Raw genomic sequence first — 16,059 nt, forward strand, 5'->3', positions numbered from 1 at the left:
TGGAGGTGTGCGATGGATTTCAAGCCATCAGAGCTACTAATTTAAATTTCACACACTGCCTTTCAACCTGCGTGCGTGTGTGTTTGCTTGTGTATGTTTCCACCTAATGGGACTAAAACTGAGGGACGAGGCACTTCCTTCCTGTGATAGAAGCTTGTGAGAATTTACTGTATCATGTGTACCTAATGTTGTTCCACTAATAAGTGTACAATTCCAGCCAGCAATCCCGCCTCTCAAACGGAGCTTATCAGAAGGCAAAATGACACCTTTTCCTGACACTGAGCGGCTCGGATTGAGCAAAGGCATCCTTACATCTGTCAGAAACTGGCACTTTTGCAGGAAGTGCTTTAGGAATACAAGAGTATTAGTATCCACCCACCACCGCCGCCGCTGCCGCCGCTGCTGCTGTCTGTCAGAGTGTAGACACAGGTTGGCATGAGGTTGAGTGGAGCATCATGTTGACTACATATATATATATATATATATATATATATATATATATATATATATATATATATATATATATATATATATATATATATATATATATATATATATATATATATATATATATATATATATATATATATATATATATATATATATGTGTGTGTGTTGGGGGAATCCCCCTACTTAGAGTTGGAAGTATTGTACATGCACGGTGTGGATTTGATAGTCAGTTGCAGTACTTGTCTGTAAGCAGCAGAGGGGCTGTTTATTCAGCCTTGGTATCTTACAAAAGTGCTACACCCTTCATATTTCAGAAAGTGTTTTTACTACAATATATGTTCCCAAGGGATAATACTATAGTAATGTACAGTGTACAGCTTGCAGAGCTTTACTATCTGAAAATGGGTCAACGCACAGCCACTGTCGGTGGTGGTAACGTCATGGCCCGGGGCTGCATCAGTGCTGATGGCGCTGGGGAGCTATGGTTCACATGAATGACAACATGTACTGTGACAATGTGAAATAAAGCATGATGCCCTCCTTTCGGACCTCGGGCTGCGTGGCAGTTTTCCAACATGATAAGAAACCCAAACAGAAGATGACAAGTGCCTTTCTCAGGAAGGTGACGGTGATGGAATGGTCAAGTATGTCTCTTCCTGACCCTGACCTCAACTAAACCCACTGAATTGAGCACCACTGAGGAACCCTGGTGTGGAAGATGTCTGACATCCATCAGGTTCATGATGTCATTCTGGAGGATTCCAGTTCTAAAGAATTCCATGCCCAAGAGGATGAAGCAATATTCATATTGACTACTCTAAAGTATAAGTACTGTGTATCTATTGTGCTATCCCATGACAAGATATATTAAAATGGTTGCTAAAATATGAACAGTCACAACAATATACGTATGTAACACGATCCCTGAGCTTGGTGCAAACATGGCTGTAGTTTTGCAGACATTAGAATGACAACAAGGAAGTAGCAGCACCCACTGAGCTGCCGATGCCTTGTGTTATGACAAAGTGCGGAAACAGATCTGCTGTTTGGAATTCAACCAGAAATCCACCACGTGTTGCCAACTGTCATCCACCAGCGGGCATACTGGCAGTCGTATCGTAGTCCACTGTTGAGTCCATTGTGCGAACGCACTGCATGGCTCTGTTTTGGAAGCAGCTGTTGTGCAATCGCACACTGGGACGCTCTTTGATTTGACTTGCGCACCGGCATGATTGAGGCAGGCAAGACCAGGCATATCAGCTATGTAACTATGAGACATGGCAACCGGAGTCACAAGTATAAAAGAAGACATAATGGTTGTGGTTCTGTTGAGGAGTGGGCGTTAGATTAACGTAACTGGTAGGCTCCACTTCATTTCTAAGAAAGATTGAATTGTGGATCTAGTTTTCCATTGGGCAAAAGTTCACACATTCATAATGGCCTCATCCAACCGAGAGTAAATAGTCATCTAATTCCTCTTTGGCTATTTGGGCGCTATTTTTGATCTGTGTATCATAAGTGAAGGCTGGATATTAGTGTTGATTGGGTGTGCCTATGTTATTTGTCTTCAAGTAGGTGTGTGCTTGTTTTTTTTATGTTAGATCTCGTAATGTTTTCCACTTTAAGATCCTGTAAACAAACCTCATTTCACACCATGTTTGGTGCACTACATTAATCTCTTGGCAGAGAAGAAAAAAACAAAACTTTTTTTGACAGTAATGGGCTTAACAGTGATGACACTTTTTTCACAATCCGTGAACTACACTTTTTCATAACTTATTTTTACTCAGTAATCCCTCATTTATCGTATTTACTTGGTTCCAGACCTGACTGTGATAAGTGGATTTCAGTGAAGGAGGAGTCCTTATTTAAAAATTTAATATATTTGTAGTAAGAGCATAGAAAACTTGTTTACATCCTTCTAAATGTATTTTTTTACCTTATTAGAGCCCTATAGAAATGACATACCACGCCTATGATCTAATTAGCACTCGTATTATGCAATATAGTAGACATAATAAATGATAGTAAATGAGCCATTTAAGGCTAGGAGACCCGCGTTCGATTCCCCGCTCGGGTATCTCTGTGTGGAGTTTGCACGTTCTCCCCGTGCATGCGTGAGTTTTCTCCAGGTACTCCGGTTTCCTCCCACATTCCAAAAACATGCTAGGTTAATTGGTGACTCCAAATTGTCCATAGGTATGAATGTGAGTGTGAATGGTTGTTTGTCTATATGTGCCCTGTGATTGGCTGGCGACCAGTCTAGGGTGGCCCAAAGTCAGCTGGGATAGACTCCAGCAATGCCCACAACCCTAGTGAGGATAAGCGATACAGAAAATGGATGGATGGAAGCCATTTAAGACATGAAAAAGACTGTTCCGGTGCTCGCGGAGTTGAGTGAGGGACGTACAGGAAGTGACATCGAGGGTTCAAAGTTGAGTTTCAGCTTGACCTGGGTGATGGCATGTGTTTTTATTATGGATTTTTATTAGGATTTTTAAGGATTAGGGAGTTTTATACCTGTTGTTCCGGGTGATCAAGTCTGGTGCTTGTGTGTCTCACCAAACATTACAATACGGTGTAGTGTACTACATACCATGTCATTGATTGTGTGTTCTAAATGGCTTATATTTGTATTTTAGTTCATTTAGCCAGCCTGAAATAAAAATATGTAACATTTGCTTAAATATGCATATTTTAATATGCATATTTTAGACTAATAGTCAAAAGCAGCAACTTCTCCAGATACCATGTGGCATTCTAGCAATATAAATACCTTGAAACCCACATTGTTTGCTTATTTCTCTCTCTCATCTTTCATGCGTGCATGATACATCCTCTTTCAACACATCATACCTGTCATCAACAGGACTTTTGTGCCTAATCCCTATGTGGTTATCCTATGCATTCCATTTCAGCAATTGCAGACAGGAAAGGTCACTTAGCATACAAGTGATATGTGGAAAAGCATGTCTGGGTGGCTTACCACCCTGCTAAAAGGTCTTCCGTTATAGACATTTATCTCTTTACCATCAGGTTTTCGTGGCCCGAGTAAAAAGATTTATTGTTGTTTTTATTAGTGGAAGCTACTGTGTGCTACCTATTGATGTGCTACTGCCCAAATAACTCTTTTATTTTGGGCATTTATTGGGGAGTTTGCATGACCCCAAGGTTTGAGAAAGACATTTATATGAATTTTAGACTTGTAGTTCTTACATGTGTCAGCAAACGATGCAGTCTGCCCACTGTTCTCTCGCGCATACCTCCTCTTGACCAGGGCACATGATTTATACTTTTTATCCTGATAACATTGCTTTTGCGAGTGAAAACATAAAATCATAACGAAGTCCAGATGTAAGCGAGGCAGCTTTGGCCTGTTCCCGACACCGACGCACATTCTGTCTTGTGTTTTGGAGATTGCGCCGCGTTCAACAAACGTCCTTACCCAAGCTACAGTAAATAATTATGAGCTTTTTTCATAAATTGACCAGACGTGTGGGTAATTCAGCACCTTGACTGGCCAATCGAAAGTGTTTTCATTACACAATTCACCGTTTCATGATGGCCGGTGAGGTGGAGTGCAGGTTTCGGACTCGCCGCTGTGTTTGCTGCATGTATGCAGAGGGTGCCTCAAAAGGAAATAAGTGTCCAATGGGGACCCCTCTTTTCATTTTTACGATTTTCCTAGAATTCTTTGGAGAGCGTGGAAAGACAGGCATGTTTATGAAGGTTTCCAGATGGTCCTGCTTGCACCCCCAGCTTTTCTTTTCAGTTCTTGGGCCATAAAGGATTAATCAAAGTCAGTGGTAAGGGCTGATGGCTAAACACTGTGGCGCTTTGCAACCTAGAGGAGACCCCTCCACCGCTCCAACTCGGATTCGGCCCCTGGGCTACAACTCCCGGTGAAAGGTGAAACCTGAGCTTCAAAACCAATCAAACTTGGTGAAATAATAAGTGCAGATAAATAAGCTGTGCCCTCCCCTCCTCGCTCGCTCTCTTTTACAAAGCACCTGATCACCTCACTGGGAATTTTTTTTTGTCCAGGATCCAGCCGGAGGATCCGAGTAAACTCCATTTTTGGTTTTTCAGCCTCTTGGGAATAAATAAAAGACATCTCCGGAAAGAGTATGACAACCCAAAAAACCACACACAAGATGATTGTTAGAACAAAGCTCTTAATTTCCCACTATGACAGCTCTATTATTGTTAGCACAGTGTAGCCCACCCTTGTCCTTTCCATAATTATCACTTCTAACAGGAAAGGGAACAATGCTGTTGACAGCACTAACTGGAGCAGCTCCAAAATGACAGCTTGTTTGCTTGCTTTGGGAGATAGATGGCTCGCAATTAAGATTTGTGGCTGTTTTGCAGCATCTGCAGCAACACGACATGTACTTTTTTTTTTTGGACACGTGCAAAGGATCAGGCAAACAGCTGCTCGACACGGCAAGGACGCGGATGGATCACTTGTATTCTAGCAACTGTCTGCGTCTGTTCACGAGAGCCTCTCTATAGCTCAGATGAAACAATTCATTACCGAAGCTAAGTGACTCATATTATTACTCTTTATGTGCACACTTCACCATCACTTGACCACAATGTGACCGCAATGATAAGCCCAATGACATGGAAACACTGAGCAACTTGCCAGAGAGCATACGGTACATCGTGTAACATAAGTGTATAAGGAAAGCTGGCGGCGAACCAAGTTTCCTCACTGTCACCGTCAACATAGAAACCTTTATAAGGAAATAACTATGGATACATTTATTTTTAAGGTTATGTAATTGAGCCACTGTTTAAAAAACAAACCTTCTTGTTGGTTGTAGTTGTATTTATATCTAACCGTGAAATAAAAGTTTTTAGGCCTTGTCATTAATTCTACTTTAAAGTAAACATGTAGAGCAGTTGGCATAAACACTAGTTAGTCCTCAAAGGGAATGTGAACTCTATGTCAACTTTGCTAAGTTTGTTGTTGAAAAATGAGCTCGAGGGAGAGATTACTTCTGCGAATCAAACACCAGGGAAGAATTATTTACATACAATGATCAAAATATCAAAATGTGATGTTGTTTCTCTCTGTGATGCAGCTGAAAGAAATGACCATATTGACCCAATTATAATGGGGGCACGACACATGTTTGTCCCAAGAAAACATTTGGAATAACAGAAACCGTCCTGTATTCAGGGGTCTGAAAAATGACACATATAATCCAGCAGGTGGGGCCAAACAACTTTTCCTCAAGTACAGTAAATGACAGCTTTTCTTCCTGTCACTCCGCCACACACCAGTTACCTGGAGAGCTGCAGGACATTCAATGTAATAAAGTAGTTTTTGATGTCAGATTTAGTATAATGTTGATGTTTAACATTTTTTTATTACTGAGATTCAACATTTTTAAAGACACATTATGTTCTAAAAAATATGTATCTTGAAAAGGAAGGTCATCTGAAATTCGGGTCAGTACGGTAATCAGAGGACACAAGAGAGTGAAATGAGACATCAGACTATGGACTTTTACCATGCAGTGAATTCGTGAATTTCGTGAATGAAATCGTGATTTTTTGCATAAATATTCATAGGTAGATCAGGTCGTTTGTAAGAAGATGACACTTGTTAAAAATTGCATCAAACTATGTACACCTTTAAAAAAATATCAAATAGTTGTATTAAAGGACAAGTGTACCAAAAGACATGATGTGGAGATGATGATGACGTTTGGTAAGATAAAAAGAAAATTCATAAATATTCATATTTAAGCAAGTTTCACATAATTTGGGCCTAAATTAGGAATTTCCAAGCATAAAAATGGCTACATGAACTCAAATATATATAAGACACTCAGAAGACGCATTCAAATAAAGATGTCATCACAGTGTAGGTTGAACAGTTTTGGTCCCAGTATTGACCCCTGGGGTACGCCAGATATATTTAAGTTTGCAGATGTACGTATATTCCAGAGCTTCACTTATTGGTTGAAGGGGACCTATTATGCTAATTTTTCTGCCCTTTGTATTAAGTTGTGGGCTCCTATAGAGCAGCTACTCACGATAACCCTCACAGAAAGCTTTCTAGATCTTCTGAATTTTGTCATGTTCACTAAACAGTCCAGTGTGAAATGCAGTTACAGAGAAGAGGTAGGTAATGAGGAACTCCAACCACTTGTGCCTTAGGACTTGTAAACAAATGTAGCTTCCCCTTACAACTCAAGAAACACTTCCTGGGAGCCATTGCTAACAACGTATAACACAGAAGCAGAGCTTGGAGGAGGGCAGTGAGCGTATCTGGCCTACAGTGCACGCCCATATAAGGAAGTCCGCCTATGTGTGACATCACAAACCTCCAGTTTTACAACACCCTCGGAAACCGATTGTTTTGAGCCATCCCAAACTTCTGTTAGGGCTCCCTTTCAAATGCACAAACTTCATTATCTGAAACTTTGGCATCGTTTAACACGAGAATACAACATTCTAACTACATTTATAGGTCAGAAAAGAGGAAAAAGCATAATAGGTTTCCTTTAATATTTGCTCAGTAGCAGTTCAGAACTAATCCTCTGATTCTATACGTTTCTAGGTTTGCATTCTGATTAATTATATCATAAGCTTTTGTCAAATCCTACAAATAATACTGGTCTATAGCGTTGGTAATTTCCTTTGTTATTGTGATTAGTGTCACAAAAGTTGAACTGTTAGCTCGGTATACATATTGGCTGTTCGTGAGCGATGCATATCATTCATAAATTTGTTCAACCTGTTATCAAATAGCTTTTCAGTGATTTTACAAAATTGTTGTGATAAGGAAACTGGTTTCTTAGGTTTGGGACAGCTTTATTTTTGTAGCCCATATGTTTTCTTTAATTCTTCAATTTATTTTGGACATTATGCAGTAAAAAGAGTCATTTGTCTTGGTTTAAGATCTTATTGATATCTACTGCTGCAATACAGGATGCATCATAAGAGCATTTCAGGCTTGGAACATGGAAGTTATTTGCTGGAAGACAAAGGTCTAATGTTGTTTAATATTGTTTGTTGTGCCACTGAGAAATATTCCTGTCTGATACAGATAATGCTGCCATTGAACATGTTCCATTATGTTTACACAGAAATGCTTCGTATCTAAGGGTGAACCGATGCTGTGAATGTATTGGTACAAGGTCTGAGCGATTTTGGAGGTCATATACTATAGACACAGCACACCGAAGGTCACCTAACCTTGTAGAAGTTACATGCTAACATTTACTTATGTTGTGTTGACTGATGGTGTTGTTGATGCATATAGCGGAACCTTCACATTTCTGTGAAGAGAGGTTCACCACTGTATAATAAAACTAAAATAAAGTAAAATTCCTCACCTTTTGAAGATGCCTGACAGACACATAAGACAAAGTTATGTTTTTTTTTTACTTTAATAATGATTGGGAGGCTGCATGCATGAGTTTGCATGTTCTCTCCGTGCATGCGTGGGTTTTCTCCGGGTACTCTGGTTTCCTCCTACATTCCAAAAACATGCTAGGTTAATTGGCGACTCCAAAATTGTCCATAGGTATGAATGTGAGTGTGAATGGTTGTTTGTCTATATGTGCCCTGTGATTGGCTGGCGACCAGTCCAGGGTGTACCCCGCCTCTCGCCCGAAGACAGCTGGGATAGGCTCCAGCACCCCCCGCAACCCTTGTGAGGAAAAGCAGTAGAAAATGAATGAATGAGTTTCACATTTATTAACAAGGATCTATAGCAGTTACACCGGAGCAGAAGGGGATAGAAAAGGAGGTTATTTTTATTTATTCATTATTGCATTTTCTTACAGTACAGTTTCTTCACTTACAGTGCATGAACTCGGATAAAGATCTCCTTAATTTCTCAATGAATGCAGCATCTTAATGGCCCTCCTATTCAGGATTTACATGAAAATGTAATGTTTGTAGTTTTACAAAATATATTTTCCCCTCAAGACAGCCATGCCGTTTATGTTGAAGCAAATGATCTGAGGGACAAGGGGCAGGTTCTTCACCTATTGAGTGTTTCTGCTGGGTGGCAACACCAAACAAGCTTGGGGGAAAAAAAAAACAAAAAAAAAACAAAACAAAGTCTACCCTGAGGTTTTTGCAAGACTGTGCAGAGGTTTTATTAGCCTCTATTGATGTGCATGCCAACGTGTCATCATCCAAACATGGCAGGAAGTCATTCTTTTCAGTGTTGACGAGGGGAATGTGATTAATTTGCCCTCGGCCCAGTTTGCTTAAGGGGAGGGTAGGCGGAGCTCAATGAGTGATGCGTTCATTCATGATATTACCCATAATTCTCAGTGTGTCATCACTTGTCATAAATGTGGTGGGTTCAAGCAGGAAAAGACATCCAGTAGACAATATGTTCAGTACACGTCGATGCTGTTACTCAATGTGATGCAACAGCCTGCTGATTAATAATCATTCTTTTGTTGTTTAGTATGCTTTTCTGCGTCATTGTGACATAACAGGATCAAAGCTGTACAATTTGGAGTTTGTGTCCAACATTACAATATACAAAGTATTTACAATCAATTAATTAAGAATTATATACATAAATAATTAAGCAGAAATACACTACCAAACTCACAGCAGTACCTATCAAACACCACTAGGTGACAGCATTGCTCTGCCAACACCATCAGTGGTGTTACTTTATTTTAGTTTTATTATACAGTGGTTATTATACACAATTGGGTAATAGTACGACTCTATAAACATCTTGTTCCCTCTCCATTATGTCTGTTAGAAAGCAGCGGACTGGCCATAAATGTATTTATTTATTGCTACGCCTTGACTTGGTAACTACGGTAACTAACTCTCCCAGGTTGACACGGGAACATGCTTCTGCAGACACAACACAACAGATGGGGCGAGTTAGTTGTTGGCACAGTCAGGTCCGCCCCTCCCAATACGTAGAACACGCGTCGTGCGTAGAGCGCCATGATCCACCCTGTTTGCACAAAGGGGCACATGATCAGCAAAAGACAAATTCATACATGTTGGTGGGTCTGCACTAATATTGAAAGTCATCCCTGCCTTTCACACCCTCCCTTGACAGTTCACCGCGCTCCCCCAGGGGGACCCGCCCCACTATTTGAGAAGCACTGGTCTAAACCAGTTCACCCCAAAAGCATATGTATTTTTACTTTTGTTTTATTATACAGTGATTACCTTATTTTGACTGCAAAAAAATACTAAACAGAAAATATCCAACATTTTAACATGAATAATTTTGTAAAAGTCTGACTAATTTAAAGACGAAGAAGAGTGATGTAGAAGTAGACTTGGTCCGTCTGACATGAGGCCAAATAGGTTTTGACAGCAGAACATGACGAGGGTTCAAATACAGGCCTTGATCCTTTTCTGTGTGAAGTTTACATCTTCTCCGTCTCCATGTGTGGGATTTTTCCAACTCATCTGCTTTTTTTTTTTTTTTGTCGCCCATGGTCCACACCACATGTAAGCCAGGTTGATGATGATGTGTGTCTCTCAGTCCAGACTGTCTCCCTCATATGGCTCGGATAGAGACGCCCGATGGGATGTCATGTCACTTATTCCTCAACATTTTTTTTTTTTTTGTGTGTTTGCATCTTTTAGCTTTTCTATTTTGAGCTTAAGAGTGCTTTACAATGTTTTCAGGTTCATCTCTCTCTGTCTCTCTCTCTCTCTCTGCTTGCTCTGTCTGATCTTTTTATGAGGCATTTTACAAGCCAGTGCTCCAGTCAGAGGTCAGTTGTGAGTGGCAGTGAGGTAGTCGTTAGTAGCTGCTGGACTACATGCTTTTTATGCATCTCTTTTTTTTTTTTTTTGCATTCTTTTTGATTCTCCTATCAGCAGTGTGAAATTTAATTTCTTGTGCAGGTTATCCTATGGTTCTGTTCCTCGACTATGATATGTCGGGTTTTAGTGTAAATTGGAAATTATAACTAAATTATCCCAATAATGATACACTTGGACTGAAAGAGTTTCTAATATAATAGGTTTTTATCATGTTCATTTTCACTCTCCGTGGTGATGGCTTTCCTTTTCTTTGGCGCACAGCTTCTTGGGAGATGTAATGAAGTGCAAAAAGTTAACTAATAAGTAGGGATGCTACAATAAGGGTTTTATGCTGTCAATTCCGATACCAATCAATTGACCACCAGATTAACTACATTTTTCAATAATACTGTATGTGCAATTGACGAGAGATGCTGTATAAAGGGGGGAGAATTAGGACAATTCCAATATCTCCTTACTGCCAGGAGGCCCAAACAGAAGGGAAATATACAACAATAAAAACATGATTGGTTCCTGGTTGCACCGCTGCTTTTGTTATCTGTGTTGAAAGTCGTAAACTAAAGGCCTCCTGTACAAGCAATATGAACATTATTGTCAAAATTTGACATTTATAACAGATTTTGGGGGGAGCAGAATGCAAAAAAAAAAAACCTTGACTATGCTAGCATCGCTTGTGTCTTGCAACATTTTTGGAAATGTTGATATTTTTGTAATTTACCATCATCCCCATTCCCCTCCTCAGCTTTCATCCATTTATAATACAGTATATACTGGAAGGCATGAGGAAATCTAGAAGATGTCCATGGGGATACATTGTGGTTGTTTATGACCCTGCATGTTAAGTTTTGATGTTGACTTCAAACTTTAGCATAGAAATCAATGAATAGAATCAATGAACTCTATGAATAGAAAAATAATGTCTTAATGGTAATAAATATAATATTGTATAGAACTTGAGAGGCATAGTACTATTGCTAATATTACAATAAATGAATATGGACACCATGTCCAAATTGTCCATAGGTGTGAATGTGAGTGTGAATAGTTGTTTGTCTATATGTGCATTTTGATTGGCCGGCGACCAGTCCAGGGTGTACCCCGCCTATCGCCCAAAGACAGCTGGGATAGGCTCCAGGATACCCCGACAACCCTTGTGAGGACAAGTGGTAGAAAATGGATGGAATATGGACAGTGGGCAGTGTATGCTACATATCATAACATGCATATAATTAGTTGCACATAATACAATATGCCTGATATTTATTGCACATTAATTGGAATTTAAACATTTGAAGCAAATTAACTTTTTTCACATTTTAATGAATGTACAATGTGCAAAAAAAAAAAAGGACCTGCTTCTGTTGTAATGTTGCTGATGAGAATTCTGCTGTTTGTGAATGCACCCTGCTCCCTGTGAATGTCGTGGGTGGATGATGAGGAAGTGTTGCTATTGTGGCGCTATGGCAAAGTGTGTTTGTGGTATTGGCATGTTAAGGTAATGTAATAAGGTTTCTGTGCCTCTGTCTAGACTAACAAGATATTTCTTGCACAATCAAGCACTCGCTGCAGGTGGCTCAGTCTGCGTCCATTTAGCTTGGATTGCTACCTTTTTCAATAGGGCTACTACCGTTTATATTGCTATAGATTATGATGTACATTTGCTGAATAACCACTCAACCACCAGTACAAGTTAGACAGAATGAGTTCTAGAGAAAGCAGTGCAAGAGAAAAGAGTTGATGTGTCTTACAGCATGTAACAAATGCGATCTTATGACATCTCATCGTGATGGTAAAAGAATACACATCACCGGTCCAACTGAATAGAATCCAAACACACTTCCCAGCTGTTGAATTTGATTTATTGTGCTCGTAGAGAACCCGCTGTCGGAAATTCTCCACATCCCACCAACACAAACTGTCACACTCTTCTTCGGTGCTAACAGCACCTGACAGCAGGTAAACAGTCGTGGTCATGTGTCAGAACCTTCCACGAGCCTCTCAAGCCTGATCCTGCCATCACCACCACACCCCCCATTTTCCCTCCAAACCACACAGCTCTTGGCCTGATTAGCAGCCTTCACCTCAAACATAGTCTATCTGTTCAGCCGGGGGGATTAAGTGCAAATACATGACATTTTGAGCCATTCCAAGGATCTGACTCAGCGCATAAACAACTCCTACGCCATGTCAGGGAAATATTTATCTTTGCGCGTACAACTTCTTCAGATAGTGTCAACACTGCTGAGAGACACAATTACACTCGTGGACTGGGGGGGGGGCTGCAGTAATGGCCCTCCTGGATACACATGGGCCATGCAAGTAAAGGAAATGTGTACACTTCTACTGAAATGATAAATGATCAAATACAAGTCATGCATGTGACATGACAAACGGGGACGATGAAAAGACTTTTTGGAGTTTTGTCAAACAGATTTATGTTTTATTAAGGACAAAATAATACAGTAATCCCTCGTTTACTGCGGTAATTGATCCACAGAGAAGGATTTCTTATTTAGAGCACAGAAAAACTGTTTACAACCGTCTAAATACATATTTTAACATTATTAGAGCTCTCTCGACATGATATAGCACCCCTATAATCACTTTTTTTTAGTCACACCCACTAAATTTAAAGCGATCTCATCTCCGTCTCTCTTCTGTTGGTGCCCTCTTCATCGTGTAGTAGTCCAGCTTTCGAAATCTGTTTCAAACCCGTTTAAGCAGAAGCCCAGACTTCCCTCTCCCCAGCTACTTTGTCTGAGGCGTTCCCAGGCCACTTAGGAGACATAGTCTTTCCAACGTGTCCTGGGTCTTCCTGGGTCTGGCTTTTTGTTAGTTAATGGCTGCCATTATGATTGTGGGTGGCGCCCTGTTCCTATGATGCCCTTGTGACTCCAGTTGGAATAAACAATTCCTGTTTTAGACCCTTTATCCAGATCCTTACCAACATGGAATTGATTTGTCGGTGTTCCACGTGCCTTTACCAGCGGTTTTGTACTTTTTGTGTAATTTTGCTAATTGTTTCTGAGTTAAATTTCTGTGACAGAGTGCATTAAAACAAGAAAAGGAATGGTCATGCATATAGTAATTAATAAAAGCATTACAACACGTCATATGTCTTATATTATTCCCTCAAATCTCATACATTTTACAAAGTGATAATAATCATGATAATAATCATGATAATAATAATTGTGCTAATTCTTTTCTGTTTTTCTCCCTACTGGAACCACAACGCTATCTCCAGGCTCAGGCCACGCCAGAAGATGCAATGACACAGAGAAGGCCTTCTGTGTGAATGGCGGCGACTGTTACTTCATACATGGTATAAACCGGCTTTCCTGCAAGTAAGTAATCTACTTTTGGGGCCATATTTGGATATGTATGTCTTTTTGACTTCTTTACCTGGTTTTCCTGTCTACCGGCAAAACTCCCATGACACGAATGGGTTTTATCCTCGTGTTTTTGTTTTGATTTTTGAGAGCACTTGATTCCTGTTGTTCTTTCTTTCAGCAGCAGAAACCCATCAGAGGAAAACGCTGCCTAACTGCCCACCTGTTGTGTATTCCAGTGCTCATAATGGAGCGAGGCGTTGGCGTGCTCATCCTTTTAAGTCCCGTTTAGTGTACAATAGGAGGGCCGCACATTAAAAGCCCTTTCAAAATGTCATGAGTCACTGCTGTAGTAGGGAGCAAATATTTATGCCTATTAGGGGCCCCCAATGAGGTAAATAGAGTCATTGCTTACATTGAAGGTCCTTGGCCAAGGGGATCGTGGCCCGCACGCCAAAGTGGGAAGGATCCAGTTGACATTATCATAAAAACAACTTGTTTTTTATTTAATGTAGAGATGTTACTTTGCGTTAGAGTCACGGCCGTGAGACATACATGGAAGGTTTTCTATAATACGGTGGAAATTTTTACAGATGTATGTGTATGTTTTTTCAAATAAAATAATGAATAAATAATTATAAAATTATATAAAATATTATATAATATGATCAATATTATATAGAATTATAAGATTTGCAAAACGACCCAAAAAGCACCCCCCTTCAGCCAGAATTAATTCTTAATTATTGTAATTATTATTATTTATAATGAGCTGACTGGGTTCAAATTGTGTATGACTTTGACAGTAGAAAATGTAGTTAAATTAATTAATATCCATCTTTTGAGACATTCTACGTACGAGGTTCCACTCTTAATTCAGAATCCATTCAATGTATCACTATAGAAATAATCTGTTCCAGCGCATAAAACTTCTATTATTATAGTTCCAACACAAACCGTCTTGTCATGGCTGTTAAATATCAGGCTTCAAAGCCACTATATCACGACTACTTTGTCCAGTGTGATGTACAAGCAGCAACACTGGTGCAGCCTCAGCCCCCCAACCCCCCCCCAAACAAAAGAAGACGGCTCAGCGAGCAATGCGGATATGGCCGTAACAGCCGTTCAATACGCTATGTACAAATTGGAGGCAGCAATAACTCAATTGTTGTAGCTAATTCACTCACAGCCCCGGGGCATGGCTCCAGAAGACTTGGATAATGCAGTGAAGGCCCGCGGGGGATTTGTTGTCCCCACTGCCATCTCATTCAATATAGGCCAGGCATCAGTAGGTATTACTCACCGGCTAAACAAGTGGTGCAGACAGCTTGCCCCTGTGTTTGTCCCCGACTCATTCACTCTCATTTTTGGAAGCGGAGCAAAGGTTAAGACATGATCAGCCAACAGGCATTGTTTTGGTTGTTTCCACCCAAGTCAATGAATTTCAAATTGGACTTTAGCCTTGTATCATTAAGGTATTTGTACTCACAATCTCATGAGGGTTTGTATTATGCAGTATTGACACAATATACAGGAATTTTCTCCCTGAAAGAAAAGGGTGTGTCGTCTTATATGCGGGGTCTAGAGTACTGCTTTGCTGCAGGAGCCACCATCACCCCTTAATGACAAAAAGCGACCCAAATTGCATAAATTCTGCCTCAAATGTCTTATATTTAAGAGATTAAGATTAAGATATGCCTTTATTCGTCCCTCAGTGGGGAAATTTGTATTGCACAGCAGCAAGAGTACAGAGTCAGTTAAGCAGTACAAAATACACAATATAGAAAAATAAACAATATAAACAACCCAAGTATTAACAAAATCAACAGTTTTTCCCAGAGTTATATACAATACAGTATGTAGATAATATGAAACGAGATGAGATACGTATATGACCAGTCTATACACTGAGATCTGACAAGAGGCATTGTGGAAATACTTCACATAGAACTTAGTATATTGCATTTAGAGCCCTTAATATTGCACATATGGTTGATCAGATATTGCACAGTGAATGGGGTCTGGAGTAACTATACTGACTATTTAATGAAAAGTGAATAAGACTGTGCAGCATTTAAGGAACAATGCATGTTGATTGTAGGTTGAGTTGTTGATCAATGAGCTGGCCTCCCTTGTGAGGTGTTCTGAGCATGCCCAGCCCTGGGGCAGACCTCGGACTCGCTGGCCTGGGAAAGCCTTTGTATCCTCCCAGTGAAACTGGAGGAACTGGAGAAGGTGGCCGGGGACCAGGAAGTCTAGACTTCCCTACTGAGACTGTTGCCCCCACTATCCAAACCCGGATAAGCGGAACAAAATGGAATAGAACGTGGAACCTCCTCACTGGGGTTGCTGGAGCCTATCCCAGCTGTCTTCAGGCGAGAGGTGGGGGAACCCTCTGGACTGGTCACCAGCCAATCACAGGGCACATATAGACAAATTATTGAGACAATAATATACATGTGGCCCAAAAATGTGACATAACAGTAAT

The 16,059-nt window shown here is 40.2% G+C and overlaps 1 protein-coding gene across 1 annotated transcript in view; it reads left to right on the forward strand.

Annotated features, from left to right (window-relative positions):
• nrg2a (neuregulin 2a) overlaps positions 1-16,059 on the forward strand; it is a 99,444-nt gene that overhangs the window by 69,774 nt on the left and 13,611 nt on the right. The window contains exon 5 of the mRNA XM_058087116.1: positions 13,466-13,586. Coding sequence (XP_057943099.1) covers positions 13,466-13,586 — 121 coding nt within the window. The remainder of the gene's footprint in view (positions 1-13,465; positions 13,587-16,059) is intronic.

The sequence above is a fragment of the Doryrhamphus excisus genome, chromosome 11, assembly GCF_030265055.1.
Source record: "Doryrhamphus excisus isolate RoL2022-K1 chromosome 11, RoL_Dexc_1.0, whole genome shotgun sequence".
Classification (NCBI taxonomy): Eukaryota; Metazoa; Chordata; class Actinopteri; order Syngnathiformes; family Syngnathidae; genus Doryrhamphus; species Doryrhamphus excisus.